Source organism: Amphibalanus amphitrite, unplaced genomic scaffold, assembly GCF_019059575.1.
Source record: "Amphibalanus amphitrite isolate SeventyFive unplaced genomic scaffold, NRLGWU_Aamphi_draft 000384F_arrow, whole genome shotgun sequence".
NCBI lineage: Eukaryota > Metazoa > Arthropoda > Thecostraca > Balanomorpha > Balanidae > Amphibalanus > Amphibalanus amphitrite.
Window position 1 is genome coordinate 449703 of NW_024881878.1, and position 17142 is coordinate 466844.

At 51.7% G+C, this 17142-nt stretch overlaps 3 protein-coding genes across 4 annotated transcripts in view; 2 read left to right on the top strand and 1 right to left on the bottom strand.

Moving 5' to 3' along the window:
* The window catches only part of LOC122390149 (T-complex protein 1 subunit alpha-like), a 40081-nt gene extending 28933 nt beyond the window's left edge, over positions 1 to 11148 (top strand). For both annotated transcript variants that reach the window (XM_043382831.1, XM_043382830.1), the window contains exons 9-11: positions 7988 to 8180; positions 8867 to 8981; positions 10725 to 11148. In XM_043382831.1, coding sequence (XP_043238766.1) covers positions 7988 to 8180; positions 8867 to 8981; positions 10725 to 10981 — 565 coding nt within the window. In that variant the 3' untranslated portion in view covers positions 10982 to 11148. The remainder of the gene's footprint in view (positions 1 to 7987; positions 8181 to 8866; positions 8982 to 10724) is intronic.
* A 1036-nt stretch (positions 11149 to 12184) lies between these two features.
* Positions 12185 to 14000, bottom strand: LOC122390151 (adrenodoxin-like). The gene is made up of 2 exons (XM_043382833.1): positions 13625 to 14000; positions 12185 to 12975 (listed from the first exon to the last, which is right to left on the bottom strand). Exon 2 carries the CDS (start codon positions 12953 to 12955, stop codon positions 12464 to 12466), a length of 492 nt encoding a protein of 163 aa, XP_043238768.1. The 5' UTR covers positions 12956 to 12975; positions 13625 to 14000; the 3' UTR covers positions 12185 to 12463.
* Positions 14001 to 14266: 266 nt separating this feature from the next.
* Positions 14267 to 17102, top strand: LOC122390153 (cytochrome b-c1 complex subunit 7-like). The gene is made up of 3 exons (XM_043382835.1): positions 14267 to 14394; positions 15993 to 16222; positions 16844 to 17102. Exons 1-3 carry the CDS (start codon positions 14367 to 14369, stop codon positions 16919 to 16921), a joined length of 336 nt encoding a protein of 111 aa, XP_043238770.1. The 5' UTR covers positions 14267 to 14366; the 3' UTR covers positions 16922 to 17102.
* The last annotated feature ends 40 nt before the right edge of the window (positions 17103 to 17142 follow it).

The window sequence follows — 17142 nt, forward strand, 5'->3', positions numbered from 1 at the left end:
CAGCAGTATTAACTCGTCTCGGCAGCCTTTTGTATGCTGTTCAAGGAGTTCACGTATGTAAAACAGCGGCTCACGCTTCCTTATTCAACATTTCACGTGATAGTCTAAATAAGCGCAAGGCCAACAACAGCCATTGTTTGTAATGAGACGACACGGAATTAAACTGAACGACACATACGGGCGCTGCGATTCAACAATGGCTCCGAGCTTCATACTTGGATGGATACCGGTGCGTTGTTGACCAAATTTGCAGAGGGCCATACCACAGTGATGACTGGGTCACAATGTTTAACGCTTCTGACAAAACCGGTTGGCAGTGGTAACTGGTGAACGCTGGGTGGCACGGTCCAATGGACTTTTTCAGGCACCGCGATGTTACTATTTAGAATGGTGGGAGCGATTATCATACGATTATCCAGTATTGGGCCTGTATCGTGGAATGAAAATGACCGTCATTTACGTTCCGCTGTATAAAGTTACCTCGATGTGATGCCTCGTTCGCGGTGGAACCTATACTTATTCGAATTACCTAGCGGCTTTCAAAAAGGGAAACGCGTTTGTTCTCGCCAGTTTAAGACCCAGTGTCGGCATTGGTGGTGCTCATAAAACTTTCACTTTTCAACTGGGTTCGCTGTGCCCGTCAGTCTTCATACCCGTCTGCTGTCCGCAGTCCGCTGTCCGCCGTTTTTGCCAAAGCCCGGGGCATGTCCATCACTGCGTGACGATTTTTCACAACGGAGCGGTCCCTTTTTCGCAATACTGTGGACTGAGTCGCCCGGCACGATCGCGATCTATTGAAACGTGATTCAGAAGATGACTACCGTGGGATTGATTGACGAGACTTGGCGAGGGTTGGCTGAACTTTATGTGTCCGGGGTGTGCCTGTGATAGTAAGTTGGGACGGCGGACATTGCGCGGATTGGCGCTGTCGATAACGGTTTTTGTCTGTCCCTGAAGATGACGATCAACTTCTGCAGTAGGGACGTGACAGAAAGGCGGTGACTGCTGTGTGCACAGTGCACACGTTTCAACTGGCGGCGGACTCGTTGAAACTGCATTTCCATTTGCCCACTGCCTTGTAAGCGCTAAGTATTTCGAATGACTGTTCAGTGTTCAGTCACGAAGGTCTAGAAAACAGTGACCCGCCTGCGATATCACTTTGCTGTAGGTTAGTCCAGATGATTAACTTCGTGATATAATTATGCCGGCAGGGTGCTTGGCCTTTCCATTACCCTCCTGTGCGCGAAATGAAATTTGTGTGGCAAATAAGTTGAAAACTGGTTTGGGCTATTGATAAGACACCCTAAGTTAGGGTATGCGATGGTCTCATGCTGATGCATATTGCCACTGCTGTTGTCTCGGCAAATGCATTGATCGTCAATTTTATTGCCACATGCTCAATTTACAGTTGAAACACATGGTCACGTATTGGAACTGTGCTGCGACGATTTCCGTTGAATATGCTTTGTAATATTTGCAATAGCAACTTCCACTCTTGCTTCTTACTAGTCAACAGTGACGCACTGCAGCTAGTGGACGTGATTTGTGTGCAAAATGGTTTTTCACTTCTATTTTTAGGCGACATTTTCCCGCGGACATTTGTCCCAAAGCTATATCTGACCGCATAATTACTGTGCTACTAAACGGTTACGCCATTTGTCGTGTTGATAAACCCGCCTCATATTTATCCAGTTACGATGAGTGTTTGAAATTGTTGCTACCGCTTTTGGGACTGCATCAATGCTGTGGCAAATGATGAATAATCAGCAGCTTTTACCGGCAAGCTTGATGGGGGATTAAGTCGCGCTAGAGATGGCGCAATTTTATTCGAGGCGAATGATACGCGGCTGGCATTATTCATAAGCTGCGGTAAGCTAAGCTACCGTCTATGAGGAATTCGGATGTTTCGCTCCTTTGCTTTCTTTAGCTAACTTCCGCAACTTTCCTTTCGCGAACCCGGTCCATCACCATCGGGCGATTGGCGAGGTTTGTGTGTCGAGTTTATTAGCGAGGCCCCAGCGCTCCCTTGCGCGCAGGTGCCTAGCTGGATTGGTGTCCGTCGGTCCATTTTCTGGGTGTAATTTCCGCGTGCGCTGGCTCGTGCTGCGCTTGTGATGGATGCGTCAGGATACGGCGGGGGCGGCCTGACCTTCGGGTCACTGGTGCTGCTTCCTGCGCCGCCGCCGCCGCCGCCGCGGTGGTGGTCCCAGCCGCGAGACACGCGGCCGTGGCTGCGGCCCGCGGCATCGCGGCGGGACCTGCGCAGTGTGGGGTTAACAACTTAATCCGACACACGGTGCTCGGTTAACTTACTCGTGTTTTCTTTTCATCATCAAAATGCCGCACCCAGTGAACCAAAAGCATGCGCGAGTCTATTTCAGATCTCGGGGATGCTGCGGAAATTGACTGTTTCGTTTGGAAGGAAATGCTAACTATTCCCACTCTTCCTTTCTCTTGTTTTCATATTACAATTACGAAGTCCCGCACCCGCTGCATGCACGGTCCGCGCGTGGGCGGCGCCTCAGCAGCCCTGTGCGCCGACCTGTCCTGCGAACACAGACTCCACGGGACTGTCGACCCCCGGCGGCTGCGGTGGGTCCGACGGTGCCGGCGGCGCAGGGCGGGGCCGGCAGTCAAGGGCGGCAGCAGGTGTGGTTCGGGCCGCCCCCGCCGCCGCTGACCTCTACAGGGGCGTTCTCGTGCACGGCAGGAAGTCTTGTTAGTGCCTCCAGGACGGCTGACAGCCGGCCTCGGCGCATTCCGAACCCCGATGGAGACAGAGATGTCGGCGGGAGCTGCACTGTTGACTCGGCTTTGATTGATCTACCGAGGGCGGCGTCTCAAGGTCCTGTTCCCCACTGCTGGGGCGGATACCGTTCGTAAATGCAACGATAACAGCAGTGTTATAATAAAACGTTGGTGCTATGCATGCCACGGACCGATATAGCATCCATGCTGTTCGCTATACAGATTTTAACTTCTAGCTGCGGATGATGATTTGGTTCTCAGCGACCTTCCTGACCATTGGTGGGCTTAATGATATAACCTCAAATTAAGCATTTAGCCTTGGCAGTAACATACCTATCCTTTAAACATATCGGTGATCATACTATCCTTCCTCTTTTCGAACCTTTACCTACGCCAGGTAGTTGGCTTCGTTCAGAGTTCCAGCTATGACCTTTTCAAGGATGACGTCACCAGACGCAATTCATGCCTGAACACAGCTTATTAAGAATGCTTAATCATGATCGAATGGTAAATACAGGGCTGCCACTAAATGAAAAATACTATTTTACGCTCTACTTGTTAATCGGTCTTGTTCTCGGAGCAGTGAAGGTCGTCCTTGTATCCTAGATAATTTGTCTGCTCATGTCTCCCGCAAGCTGAAACTCCAGGAAGTCGCATTCCTCTGGGATGCTCGTTAAACCTTAACTAGCGCACTGGTACGTTGACAGTCCTTGCAAGCTTACTGTCTTTACAAATCTTGACTATTCATCGCGGTGCCCAAGAATGGTCGTTTTGCTAAGCCATTGGTATGAGACTAAGTGGCCGCTATTCCAGTTTGTTGCTAATGCATCGAAGGGATTAACGGAGCAGTTATCGAAATCCTGCGGCTGTTTTTGCATATGACGTATGACCTTGGTGATTAGAGCGCCTGGTGGCACAGTCGTTAGCGAAGCCCGTTTCCAGAGTGTAGTCCCAGGGCTCCGTCGGTGGAAAGTGGTTGCGCTGAGGGTACCCCTCGGCGCTCCGCCGTCTCCCTGGTTCGCTCGTGGGTGTCATTGTGTCGGTCTTGTATCGGTCTCGGCGTCAGCCAGCTCCACCACCGGACGATTTCACCCAATACGGGAGAACGGGCGCCAGTGCCGTTTGTTTCGGTGCGTTTCACCGATGCATCTTATGGCCACAGGTGCGATGGATTGTTCGCCGGTGCTGGAGGGGGGGGGGGGGGGGCGGTGGGGGCGGCGAGCCCGTCTCATGGTTCCGCGTGCTCCGTATGAATCGGTAATGAGCGGCGCCGGTCTGCCGATCGCTCTGATCCTGTATCGGTAATGGGTTTAATGGCCTGACCTCCGCGCCGGCCGGGCGGGGCGGCGCCGCTGACCTTGTTGCTAGATTGTCAGCGGTGACTGGCAGAAGGCGGCCGGGCTCTCCGGGCTCATGGCATTCCTGCCGGGACACGCCCACCCACCGGCGTCTGCAGAGCCGACCGGTCGGGAAATTCCTGCGGCGTGTACACCCCCGCCAGTAGTCACACGCCGGCCGCTGGGAACACCGTCTGTCGCACGAACCCCGCGCCGACGGCACAGACGGCAGCCCGCCCGGCGCCGCCGTCGCACGTTCCGACGGTTACGGGCGCATGTTCAAAGCAGTTCCTGCGTTCTTCAAATCTAAACATCATCATCCGACTATCAGTGACAATCCCTGTGAGCCGTCTGGGCCTGACCATTTACGTCTATACCTTGCTCTCTGCTTCAAAATAAAAACGTTGGCGTGGTATTTTATCTCGCGACTCTGTTTAGCCTTAGTGGGCGCCGTAGGGCCGTAAACCCATAACGTGACGCTACTAAACTAGAATAAGCATGTCGTCCAAGGCCGTGCAATTTATGTGTCTACCAGGTACTTAAGTTCAATGCCAGTATTCAGTGCAAGGTGCTCGTGCCTCCTTCGGTCGACATATCCTCTCTGCGGACTATCTGATCCCGGATCGACAGGCTCCGATCCTATCTCGGATGATTCAGGATCCACACCGCCGAATCTTGTCGGGAAAACGCGCACGATTGCACGAAGTTAAAGACGGGTTGGCGCCGGGTCAGGCGGGAGGGTTCGTTTCCTGCTTCCTCCGTGGCCGGCCTCCCCGACCCACGGTGAACGATGCCGCGATTGTGTCGGGCGTGGCCGCTGGGGCCGAGCGGTCCCGACACTAACCGAGTCATTCAGTCACGATCCGGCCATCAACCAGGACTTACGACTGCCGCGTCGCCTAATGCCTTCACGCTCTCGGCATTGTTGTCAAACATGTCCCCGGGCGCTGTGGGGCGACGGCCGCTGCCACTAGTACGGCCTTGGGGCTAATCTAGGAATTAGCAGACCGATGAACCGTGGCTGCTCTCTGCAACACCTGCCGCCCGGAAACCTGTCTGTCTGGGGAGCGTTCTTGCCGCTTAGTTTTGTGGTAGCCGTTTCTGTCAGTGCTGATCATGAGTGCGGGTTTGATGTGTGTGTGTCGGTATAAAGTCGCGCGTGTCGCGTGGTCCCACGGCCTTGCAACACGGCTGTTCTCTGAAGCGAGAGGCGGTCGTCCGTTGCCTCACCGCTGACTGACCATAGCTTTCACTGCGGCGCCGTGGACACACGCCATCGGGAAAAGGGCGCTCGGCACCGGCGCGTCCCCGCATCTGTCGCGACCGTCGACGTTTCTCCGTCGGACCAGATGCGAGCCGACCTTTGGCTCGGAGGCTGATCGCCGCAGCGCGCATTGCTGTCTCGTGCCTTTCGCCGGCTGTGTGATTACGTGTGACTCGTCTCCCGTCTGTGTCTCACGCCTTCGACACTCGCTGTATTGAGTCGAGTCGCCGATGGCTTCGAACTCACCAACGCACGAGACCCCGTTAACGGTCCCTGCTATCCTCCGACCTGTCCTGACCTCTGCCGACACGCTGTGCGGCTCGGTAGGCACGTGTCCTGCCGTCAGCCGTCGGACCGCTCAATCCAGCTCGGCAGCTTCTGTGAGAGCGGCACTGCTACCGGGCATGTAGTGACGTTTGTGCGGCGTATTACCGCGGCGGGTCGGACTAGCCGGGTCGTGCCGTCTGCTGCCGCGTGTCGCTCAACCGTGGTAAGCCGATGACGCCGGAAGCTGTCGGGCAGCCGCCCGACAGCCGCTGGATAGCCGCCGTTCTCTGCTCGGCTGTACGGCTCCCACAGCCGCCTGAGTCGCCGGATAACCGCTGTTACCTGCTCAGCTGCTCGGCTCCCACAGCCCGGCGACAGCGGCTGCGGGTGGCTGTGATACCGTCCGCCGCCGTATGTATCCGCCGTCGGCCGACAGCGGTTCGTTCGGAACCTTTCCATACGTCCTCCGGAGTGCCTTTTGTTCTGCACACGCGCGTGGTGTGTGCGCGGGGAAGGATTTATTAGTGACGAGCGTCGGAGGGAGGCAGGACTGGCCCACTTTCCAACGGCCCGGCCGGGGAGTCGTGGCTGGGGGGCGAATGGAGGGCCCGGGACCCGCCTGGCGCTTACCTGTCGTGTCCTGCTGAAGGACAAAAGGTGACCGATAGTGGAAGTGGGGGGAGATGCCGAAGTCGCCAATAATGCTGAAGACCTGGACGGATGCGGTAATGACCTGACAGACCCATTCACGTCGTGGTTCGACGGACAGCCCCACAGCCCTGTTCCGGTTTTACCAAACGTGTGCGTGATGCACTCCTGCTGAGATCACGAAGTCGCGCGTGTTGCAGCGGTTTGAACCTGTCAGGAGGAAGTAAGTCATATCCTGGTGGTTTGCTTTGCAATATTGGGACGTGTAGCACGTGATATCTGATACATTCGAGCGATTGATTTATCCACATTTTGTGCCAGTTTCCAGGAAGGAGAAAGCGATTCGATATCTGGCCAATCACTGCTAAGAGGGTGTTTCCATGATTCATTGTTTGTCTGAAGTGTCTGTCTTTGAGGTGTTTGTGTTTTGGTTAAGCTGAGCACACCGCTGCTCATGATCTCACGGTGAGATCAGAGCTGCAGACAGCAGTGTGACACCACTCTCCGTGTTTCTGTTCATCTGCCAACAACAGTGGTCCGCCGCCCTTGCTGACATGTTCTAGTCCAATCGGAGCTGTTCAGTGGTCAGCCCGATGGTTCAGTCATACTAGACCAAGGCAGTGAATTTCCTCTGAGGCATCGGCCGGGCAGGTTTCCAGTGGGTTTTACGGTGACTGGGAACCCAGTGAGGCGGGGGTGGGGGCGGTGCACCCGCCCGCTCGCTCACCCGACCTCTGCGGCCGCTCCCGCCCGAGGATCCGCTTCCTTTCTGGGAGCTGCCGAGCGGGGAAGGAAACGCCTGTGCTCAGGTGTCCGGTGGGGAGTGGGGTCCCACCCGACCCGGCATTCCACCTGTCCGACCTCCGTCATGCACCAGACAACGCACACAGGTATAATAAAACTAGACCCAGTTCCCACAGAGAGCCGCCGGCGTTATTTGGCCCATATACCGGGGTCCGTGCTACAGAGAAGGCGAGCCAAACAAAGAAGCCGCGCAGACTGTGTTTCGTAACACCTGCTGGCGCTAGAAATGGATGTTTGATTGGTGACGAACATTCACGCTTCAGCGAACTGAATCCATAAGCTGTCTGACTGGAATGGACATGGACTTGTTTGAAGCAAAAAGTTTATGTGGCAGGAATCTGTCGTTAGGTACCTTGTTGATTCTTGTAAATAGACCAGTGTAAACAGCTCTGAACCCTTTTTGCAGCGGCGGGACTGGTTGTTTCGTTAATCCCTTCTGCTGCAGTGAGAGCAGAATTGGTCCGTCGTGACCGCTGCTGCTGTGCATGGGTGCAGCGCAGAGCCCTACCGTTGTCCGGCTGGGTATTCCACTTGGCTCGAGCCCTGATTCGTGTAATGAGTAGTCTTCGGTCCCGGGCATTGCGTCCGGTTCAAATCACCTCGTGTAATGGGCGACCATTGGCCGTTTGTCATTGTCGCGCACCCGCAGTCACTCGTGCCGGATGGAGTGGGGTGTGAATGAGGGGTGGGGGTTGGTAGAGGCGGTCCCCAATAGAATGTCAGTTGAACAGACCTGCACACAATGCAATAATATCCTGCATGGCCATTGGAAGCATATTTCCACCGCGCTGGCTCAACCTGTAAAAATCAAGCTGGCTCGCTTCCCTACCTAACGGTCACGCTTACCGTATCTAACCGTATCTAACTGTGTTTGACCACCCGCTACCCATTTCTGACCCCTCCCCTCTCCTCTCTTCAGACCGGCGGTGCGGACGGCGGCCTCCATCATCCTGCGCGGCCCCAACGACTTCTATTGCGACGAGATGGAGCGCTCGGTGCACGATGCCCTGTGCGTGGTACAGCGCGTGCTCGAGTCCAAGTCGCTGGTGGTCGGCGGCGGTGCGGTCGAGACGGCGCTCTCCATCTACCTGGAGAACTTCGCTACCTCCATGGTGAGTACGGATGGCGGGGAGAGAGTTGGAAGGGACCGGGAGAAGCCGGGGTGCGTCCTGGGTAGTCTGCTGTCTCCAGCACGTTTATTGTTTTTATGGAATGTTTATTGTTGCGTTTATGTTGGATGTGGGACGTGGGTGCAGATTATTCAGTGCTGTTTTGTATGTAATGTTGTGAACTTCATAGCCACTGGTTGCGCTTGGGAGATAATTTTGGGCCATCTTCTAAGCAGTTCTGTGATGATGTGTTCTTGACCGCCCACCAGTGTGTGCGCTGCCTGGCATGATCCTGCTATGATGGCCCGTCCTGTTTATGGAAGTACGAGTAAGCTATTATTGCCAGGATGCTGATGTTATCGATGGCCCATGAGTCTGCTGGACCGCTAATAATAGCGCGTGTTTATTATTGTCGCAGCTGTACCGGCCCAGTGAACACTGTGATGTCAGGCGAACATGCCAGAAATTTATTAGTGCCTAAGTAATGTGTCGTGACTGTATGTGCTGTATCGTCACCTAGCAATGCTGGTGGCAATTATTGCTTTCTTTATCCTCTCGGTCTCCCTCCAGGCAGGCAAAAACAAACATATCTCAAATTACAACAACATACCTGCGCTCAATAGTTTCGAGCACTACATCACTAGCTGTTGTGCTGTGTGTCTGACACCTTCTCCCGCCCCCGTTTACAGAGCTCCCGGGAGCAGCTGGCCATTGCCGAGTTCGCTCACTCACTACTCGTCATTCCCAAGACGCTGTCCAACAACGCTGCCCAGGACTCCACCGAACTGGTGGCCAAGCTGCGAGGTAAGTAACGCTCGCGCGCGTATCAGGGATGGTGGGGTAGGCCGGCCGGCGGTGCCGAGGGGAACGGTCTTCAGGATACGGGCGCCGGATAATTGTCGTATAAATGAGCTCCAGTTGTCTTGACGGTTGCGACTTTAGATATTCCTATATAGTTGCGCATACTTTCAACGACTAAGTAGCAGCGTCAAATCGAAACTAGCTGCTCTCCTCCCCAGCTACGAGAGCGAACGAACTTCCCATCGCAAACTGTTAACGGGATCTCAGCGACATCTATAGTGGTAGCCGGTAGTACTCGTTGGCTTCTAGCCGCCTGATGGCAGCACCGTCCGGCAAAGCGACTCGCATCCCAGCCAGCGCAACGCAGTAAGGATAAGGCATATACGGCCTAGGATAAGGCTTCCGAACGCCCACATCGCCAATGCTCCGAAAGGGAACCCGGAGCACCCAGAAATTGTTGTGTGTTTGGACCGCCGTGGTGTCGAGTTGAAACGACCATGACCTTCCTGGTGTTCTGGTGGCTGTACCCGCTCGAACAATAAACACTAACCGGGCGGTGGACAGTAAACAAAACAGTGTCCAAAAGGCGCGACCGATGTCCGTATTCGTGGTCAGCCTCAAGTCATTGTGTCAATGGGTGGCATTCAACGCTCTTCGGAGAGGTATTGGGAGGCTGGTTAATTTGTTCTTGGGCTTGCCTTACGATTGCTGAGGAAGCACCGAGTAAGCACTGCGGCCGAACGCTCGCGAACAAATTAAACCCGGGGTGCTGACTGGCCGAGAGGGGTGCGCGTTTCCAAGTGCGCCTCGGGCAGTGCGAATTAATCACCGAGACGCGCTATGATTGCAGTTTTGTCTTGTGCACGCCTGTGGGCTCCGAGGAGCCGCTTACGAGGCAGTTCGCACCGAGCGGTAACCGGAGCCGAGGGGGCAGGGCGCGCCCCGGGCTGAGAACACGGCAGTCCGCTCCGGTTACCGGGGAGTGGGCTGCTGACCGGTACTACCCGTTCCCACCACTCGGACGCTGCTGGTGCCGGTCGTGCTGAGGGCGTTTCTGTGCCTGACTGGGCCCGAGCAAAGTGTCGTACTTCCTTTTTATGGAATTAAGTAGCATGCATTGTGACGCCGCTGTTGTCAAAAGAGTATCGGTGCTAACAATTCTGTTAACGGCGCTTGGTAAGATTAGGCTCGGACTTCTCTGACGCTACATTTGGTGAAATGGTTAATGCGTCTTTTGCCGTCGATGAATTGGTCTGTATCATTCCGAATAATTCATTCAACAACACTGAAAAAAACTTATTCCAATTGGCCCCATTTGCTGACTTTTTGAACTATTGACCTGACCTAGAGTCACCGGGAATGGAAGGGAATATGTAAAGGATGCACAACAGTGGTAACTCCTGTACCCGATTAGTATTGCCGCCTTCTTATAAAAAGTGCACTGTAATTGTTTGCGAAATGTACATTGGAATCTAGGTTCCGAGTTCCGACCGTTAGTGCATTGTGAGACTTTCAGTGGACCAGCGGAAAATGTCGGCTTATCAGACTTCAGAGTGGGACTAGATATTCGAAGTAAATCCAAACATGGTCTGGAGCTGCTGCTAATGATTATTTGCGCGTCTTTGAATGGTTTTCTATGAATGTTGACTATCGCCCTTCCTCTCTCGCTGCGTTAACCATCTCGAGCCCGCCGCTTCGGTAGAACCCCGCCCATCTAACCTGACCCTCTCCCTCCTGTGCCGACAGCGTACCACAACGCCAGTCAGACTCAGACGGAGCGGGCCGATCTGCGCCACGTCGGCCTCGACCTGGTGGAGGGTATCGTGCGCGACAATCGTCAGCACGGCGTGCTCGAGCCGGCGCTCTCCAAGGTGAAGCAGCTGAAATTCGCCACCGAGGCGGCCATCACAATTCTGCGCATCGACGACTGCATCAAACTGGAGCCGGAACAGACGGACGAGCGCTCCTATCAGAACGCCATGCGCCGCGGCCAGCTGGGCTAGTCGTGCGCGCTGAGACACCCGACTGAGGAGGTCGGCGGCACGCCACCGCCGCCGGCGAGCTAACTCCCGACTGACCAGGCCCGCGCGCCGCCAGTGCCGTGTGAAAACGTCCACTTGTTCTTTGTGTTCGCCCCGCGCAATGTCTTAATAAAGCACTACTCACGCCATATTTGGGTGTTTGGGGCGGTGCAGAGCGTGGAATCGATGAATTTGTGTAGGAATGGTCGGTCACTGAGTGAAATCTGTTCAATCTGTAAAGGGTCGTTCCCTGGGACAGTTCCGTCGCTGAGTGATGCTCGAGAGATGTTCAGGGAAGCAGCGAACGCTCGGTGTCGCTGACAGTCCTCCTTCGCATTGCCCATGTCACCTTTTCATTCATGCCCGTAAAAGCAGCTCAGTGAGGCTGTCATTTTGTAGCGCATACATGGCGCCTATATCGCCTGGAGCACGACAGGATCGCACGCAATCGACGAAAGTTTTAGCGCATTTGGAAAACACCCGCCGCTCTCACGTGGCCCTTGTAGTTATCACTACTATCATGCCCACAGGCTTTTCTTCTTCGAGCGCAAGTACGATCACCAATGAGCCTCAAACGACTTTCTCCTCAGTCCCCAAGCTGATCAGCTGGACAGCGGATGTTATCCCACTGACCCGCTGGGGCGCCGGGCGTAACTCGTATTTACCGCACGCACACGAGAGGACATGTGAGATAAAATGGTCGCCCCCGACTGAGTGAAAGGTGGCTGTCTAATGACAGCAGTCGAGCAGTCACCGCCCGTCATTAAGAACTTGCCACCTCTGAGGCTCAGTGAGGTTCTGTGATTCCCGGTTTCAGTCCCAACAGTGCATAATCTGCTTGCTTACGCTATCTGAACGGTGCGATTTGTCGTGCTTCAATAGACCATTGAATGTAGACGCCAGTGGTCCGGGCGTCTACATTCCAGGCTGATCTAGGCTTTACTTGAGCAATGCTACCAAGTGTTGATAACGTCAAGGGCGCATGTCTTCGATGGTCGGACTCGGGCTCGGCTGACAGTTGACAATTGAGATGCGATTCGATTGTGTCGCATCGTGTCCGCAACGATAAATGATCACTGGTCGCCTACCTATAAAATCGAAGCAAACTATTTTAATTGGTTTCCACTGACTATACAGAATTATCGAATCCCACATCAGCACTGCTCCAGTCCTAAAATAATAGAATAAGTCATATCCTGGAGCGGCAAAAACACCGAACCCCATATATTTCATCTGAGTCTGGTTACCACTGATCATGATCACAGGAGCAATAACACGTAAATGCACGCATAAGATGCAACAACGGTAGCTAATTGTCATACGAGTATAAAAGCCGCAGAGCGATCTCCACGGGCTTCCCAAATTGCAACTGGCACATAGGGGCAAGGAGCCAGCTCCGCACCGACGACGACAATGTGCGCGGGGGCGATCCGACTTCCGCTCCGACCGGCCCAGCGGTCCGCTTCATCGCTGGTCGTTAATACCCTCTGGCACTTTGATAACGACACCCTCGAACAGCTCCTTCGTGACATGGCAGGCGCAGCCGAGCCGCGAGGTTTCGGTGAGCCCGTAGGCAAGGTCCAGCATGTCCATCTCCTCCTCTGAGATGTCCGAGGAGAGCTGTTCATACACCGCCTCGGGCAGGATCAGGTGGCACGTGGAGCAGGCCAGGGTGCCCTCGCACGCGCCGAACCCGTCGATGTCCACGTTGTTGTCAAGCACCGCCTCCAGGAGGTTATCACCCTCCTTTACGGTCACCTTCTGCTGAGTGCCATCGGGGAACTCAAAGGTGATGTTAACCTTCTCTGTGCAGCTTGCTGGCGTTGCTTGCAGGTGACGCTGGAGCTGGCTGAGGCTTGGTAGCACAGGCCGAGCTAGTGGAGCCTGTAGAATGCTTTGACGGAGTCCACCAATGGCCTGTGTGCAGGTCCTTAGTACTTGAGGCAGTCGGAACATGATCAACAGAAGAACTGAACCTGAAATTACACAAAGTGTTGTTAGGTCAGACTGATATCTACAATCAATGCATAACAGGATTGTCAGTAATGTAAAAGTTGGCTTACAGCAGTTTTAGAAGTTTTATAAATATCATTTAAAGAACAATGTGAAAATGAGCAATGTACAGCTGACTCAAATGAGTGCCACAATGTATTGGTATTGGCACTTAAATCTGATGACGTCATCAGGCTTTCGAACGTCCGTTAAATGTTTGACTAAAACGTTTTGTAGCACGCGGTGGTATATGCTGCGTTGCGCGCAACAAATGCCGCACTTTTAAATAAAGTCGCTAGGAACAGCGGAGATCCCAAAAAGTAAACAAAAGTAAAAGTCTAATATCTTGAAAACCGGTGAATATTTTTCGGTGAAATTTGGTAGATATTCGTTTTCGCTCTTTCTGAACCGAGCGACATCACTTTCATGCCAATTCATAAACTTTTTTAAAGGTGGGAGGGTCCCTTTGATAATAAATATCCTAACCAACAAAATTTTGAACATCAACTTTTATCACAAATTATTCAGGTACCTACCCACAGCCAGCAGCAGTGACAGCCCAAAATGAAAAGCATCAACTAGGTCTACCACTTAACCAGTGTATATTGCGATGGGATAGTATTGTACACTTACCTCAAATACTTCAGGTCAGGTGTGATAATTTTCTTCCGTATCACAAATGCTTCCAAGACAACTGCATGAAGCAGTCCTGGTCCAGTGGCAGAGGAACTAACCCACCCGGGACACTGTAGATAAGCATGTGATCGTGATCAAGCATGCGATGAGTGACTTGGTATCAGTATCGCGAGTCGAAAGCATCAGCCACTATTCGTCCTAGCTGCGCCAGAGCTGAAGGAGTCTATTTTCTGATGCTAATTTACTGCTAGTTTTATAAATTGAATATTTTTATTTGATCACTGATCGTTGAAAGTTATTCAACAGCAAAATTCAAAACAGCGTTACTAGACTTTGTACAAAAGTTTGGAAGTCAGCATTATGAAACCGTATATTACCAACTGACACGCCATTTTTAGTGCTCTGAAAAATTTACATATGCTCTTGAACCTTAATTTTTATTTGTGTAGATCCCCCTTATACTTCGTATATCAAAAGAAAAAAATACTGTTACATCTTTTGAAATGCCAAACATAAATTTTAGCAGCTAAATCTCGGTTAAAATTAAAGTCTTTATATCTTGCTTTCAAAGAAATTGCAGTATTTTAATTCAGCACAGCTGTTGCACTTGGTGGCGAGGAATGGCGCATTTGAGCGATTGCTATTCTTCTTCTTTTTGCTGTTGTGGGACGGAGCCTCTCATTTTGGCCTTTGACATTACATAAGTCGTTCTTGATATTATTTATCTGAATTTGCAATAATGGCATCCGTCGCAACAAAAGCTGCAGGTAAAATTCCATTGTATTTTTTGTGTAAACTTACTTTTGTAGAGCTGCATGTATTTTGTGTCTGTCTCAGGTAGCTTACAGGCTAAATCAGACTGTTTTGCATAGGTAGGTAATTTTGATATTTTATATGTTCCCCACATGATGGTATTGCGATTTCTTGTTGGTTTCGATTTGATATACACATTTTCTTGGTGTTGAAGGTTAGAATGAGGGGTCACCCACTTTCATATTCTGTTCGGGCCACAGTATTAACTAGATCAAGATTATTTACCAGTTTCTGCAGTATGATGGACGCTGGTGAAAACAGGGTGCCGGAGGGCATATTTGGTCACGTGACTACTGAGGAGTTCTCCCCCTCTCAATGCCTTCTACACAGTGATTGTCGCGTGGTTTGTGCGAGTGAATTTGAAGAGCCTTGAACAAATCGCCCCAGGCGCCCTGTTTTCACCGTCGTCCCGTATGATGGCGCTAGCAGAGCTTTCTCTTGTTTTTGGTGTTCATTTTATGAATAACTTATTTTGGTTTCACTCTCAATAACTTTTCCTCTAACACAGCACCAATGCAGCAGCACAGCATGCTGCATCATTGTGCCTTGAAACAGACCCTGCAATTGCATGCCTTGTAAGCTCAAAGTGCACAGAGAGTGCATCAAAGCATGTTATGTAATGCTCCATCTTTAGTGTGAAACATGATTTTGATGTTAAGGATAAGAAACTGTTGTTTTTGTCACATTTGGTATTTAGCCTGTAATGAGACTAAGCTAAAATTATTCCTCATTCTGGGCCTGGCACAGAACTCACAATTGGAATGTCCATACTGGCTTAGTCATGGCTGCTCTGAATGTGGGCTTCATGTGGACTAGCTTCTCCTATGTCTTAGTAGCAGACTAGCGGAGTAATTGGAATACACTTTCTATCAAGGTGCTTTGAAATCTACAATGTTTGATAAGTTTGCAGAAAAGCTAAATGAGCAATATCACACTAAAATTAGTTAAGTATGACTGATTTAATCATTAGTGACTCTCTCATTCAAAGGAATCTTAAGTTTTGTTTTTGTTGTTATGCGTCATTGTGTGCTTTGTTAGTCCTGGTGGGATGTGGAATCATTTATTTAAACATCCCAGCATAAACAAAACCATATTATCATTTGGTTGATGTCAAGTCAAAGTTGATAATGCTGATTCATCTAGTTCAAGAACTGACACATTTTGTTGAAGTTCATGAATTTCATGAATCAGATGCTGAATTTCGTCAGGTGTCATCACATTAAAACTGCCTAGAAATGCTCTGTATGTGGGAGCTAAATTGCCAATGGTTTGTTAAATAACAAGCTGAGCAGGAAATGCAAAGGAGTAAGTTTTTGTGCAATGGATATGACCAAACTGCTGCTGTTATTCTTTGTCATTTATTTTACAGCAGAAGTTGATAATGACCATGGCTATTGATAATTAGCTCATCCATGCATTTAGCCGCCACTGAATCAGAAAAATATGTCGTTTATGTTCGATACATTTTTTCAACCGTGTACTCTGTGCTCTTTACTCGCATGTGTATACCTCCCCTTAAATTGACTATCTGTGTTCCCTCTCCGTTCTTCAGGCGGCGGCGCCATGCAGTGGCTCCGCCGCTGGGCCTACAGCGCCTCCGGTTTCAACAAGCTCGGTCTCTGGCACGACGACTGTCTGTATGAGGACGACGAGGTGAAGGAGGCCGTCCGTCGCCTGCCGGAGCGTCTCCAGGACGACCGCACGTTCCGCATCACTCGCGCCATGCAGCTGTCACTCTCACACCAGATCCTGCCCAGGGAACAGTGGACTACCTTTGATGAGGTGAGAGGACGGACGGCAGGTGGCCGTGGGGTGGAACGAGTGAGAACGGGTTTTGTCAGATGCGTGTTCTGGTGGCATAGTTGCATTTCGCTTTTGTTAGCCGAAGAGGGCTGTCATGTAGGTATATGAGTCTCTCATGTGTCATGTGTCATGTCTACGCTCGAGTGTCCTTACAAAGGAATCTCGATTGTGCCATTTCGAAGGTCTGCTTTCATCGACAAATTGTATCAAATGTCATAATGTCTGCTGTCTTGCTACCAAAGGCATGTAAATTATTACGTCCCTACTGGCGCTGTGGCGCCGCATTTGTCATTACCTACCCGATTAATAAAGAACGCTTGCTTCGCACTCTCCAAACCGTAATATCAGTTGCGCGATTCAGTGTCCCCTCCCCAAAGTAAGATGCTCTGGGTTTGTAATGCTGCACCACGGTCCATGACCGATACCCAGATACATACCCAGCTGGGGCAGTGCTGGGCAACTGCCATATCTAACTTGGCTTATTTATAAAGGGATGACGCTCTCATATGCTGCCATCCCCATACCATCCGGTTACACGTAGTCACGTAACTGGAAAATGCAAACATGTATGTTATTCGACGGGCCCGTCATCTGTTTCAGGATATCCGGTACCTGAAGCCCTACCTCGAGGAGGTCCGGAAAGAGAACCGCGAGAAGGCAGAGTGGAGCAAGAAGTGAGAGGCTGGGAGCGGCACTAGTGAATTGCGCGTGAGGTCTGTGGTCGGGACGGTGGGTGACGCTCCATTGACATCTGTCCTGATGTCGGCTCACCGTGCGCTCTCCTATTGGGGACAGCAGCGTACCTCGGCGGTGCGGGTACGCAATGAGAATGACCGACACAATATATGTACATAACTAGGAACGGTGTGTGGCCACTGGCCGATCGATAAAGCGATGCT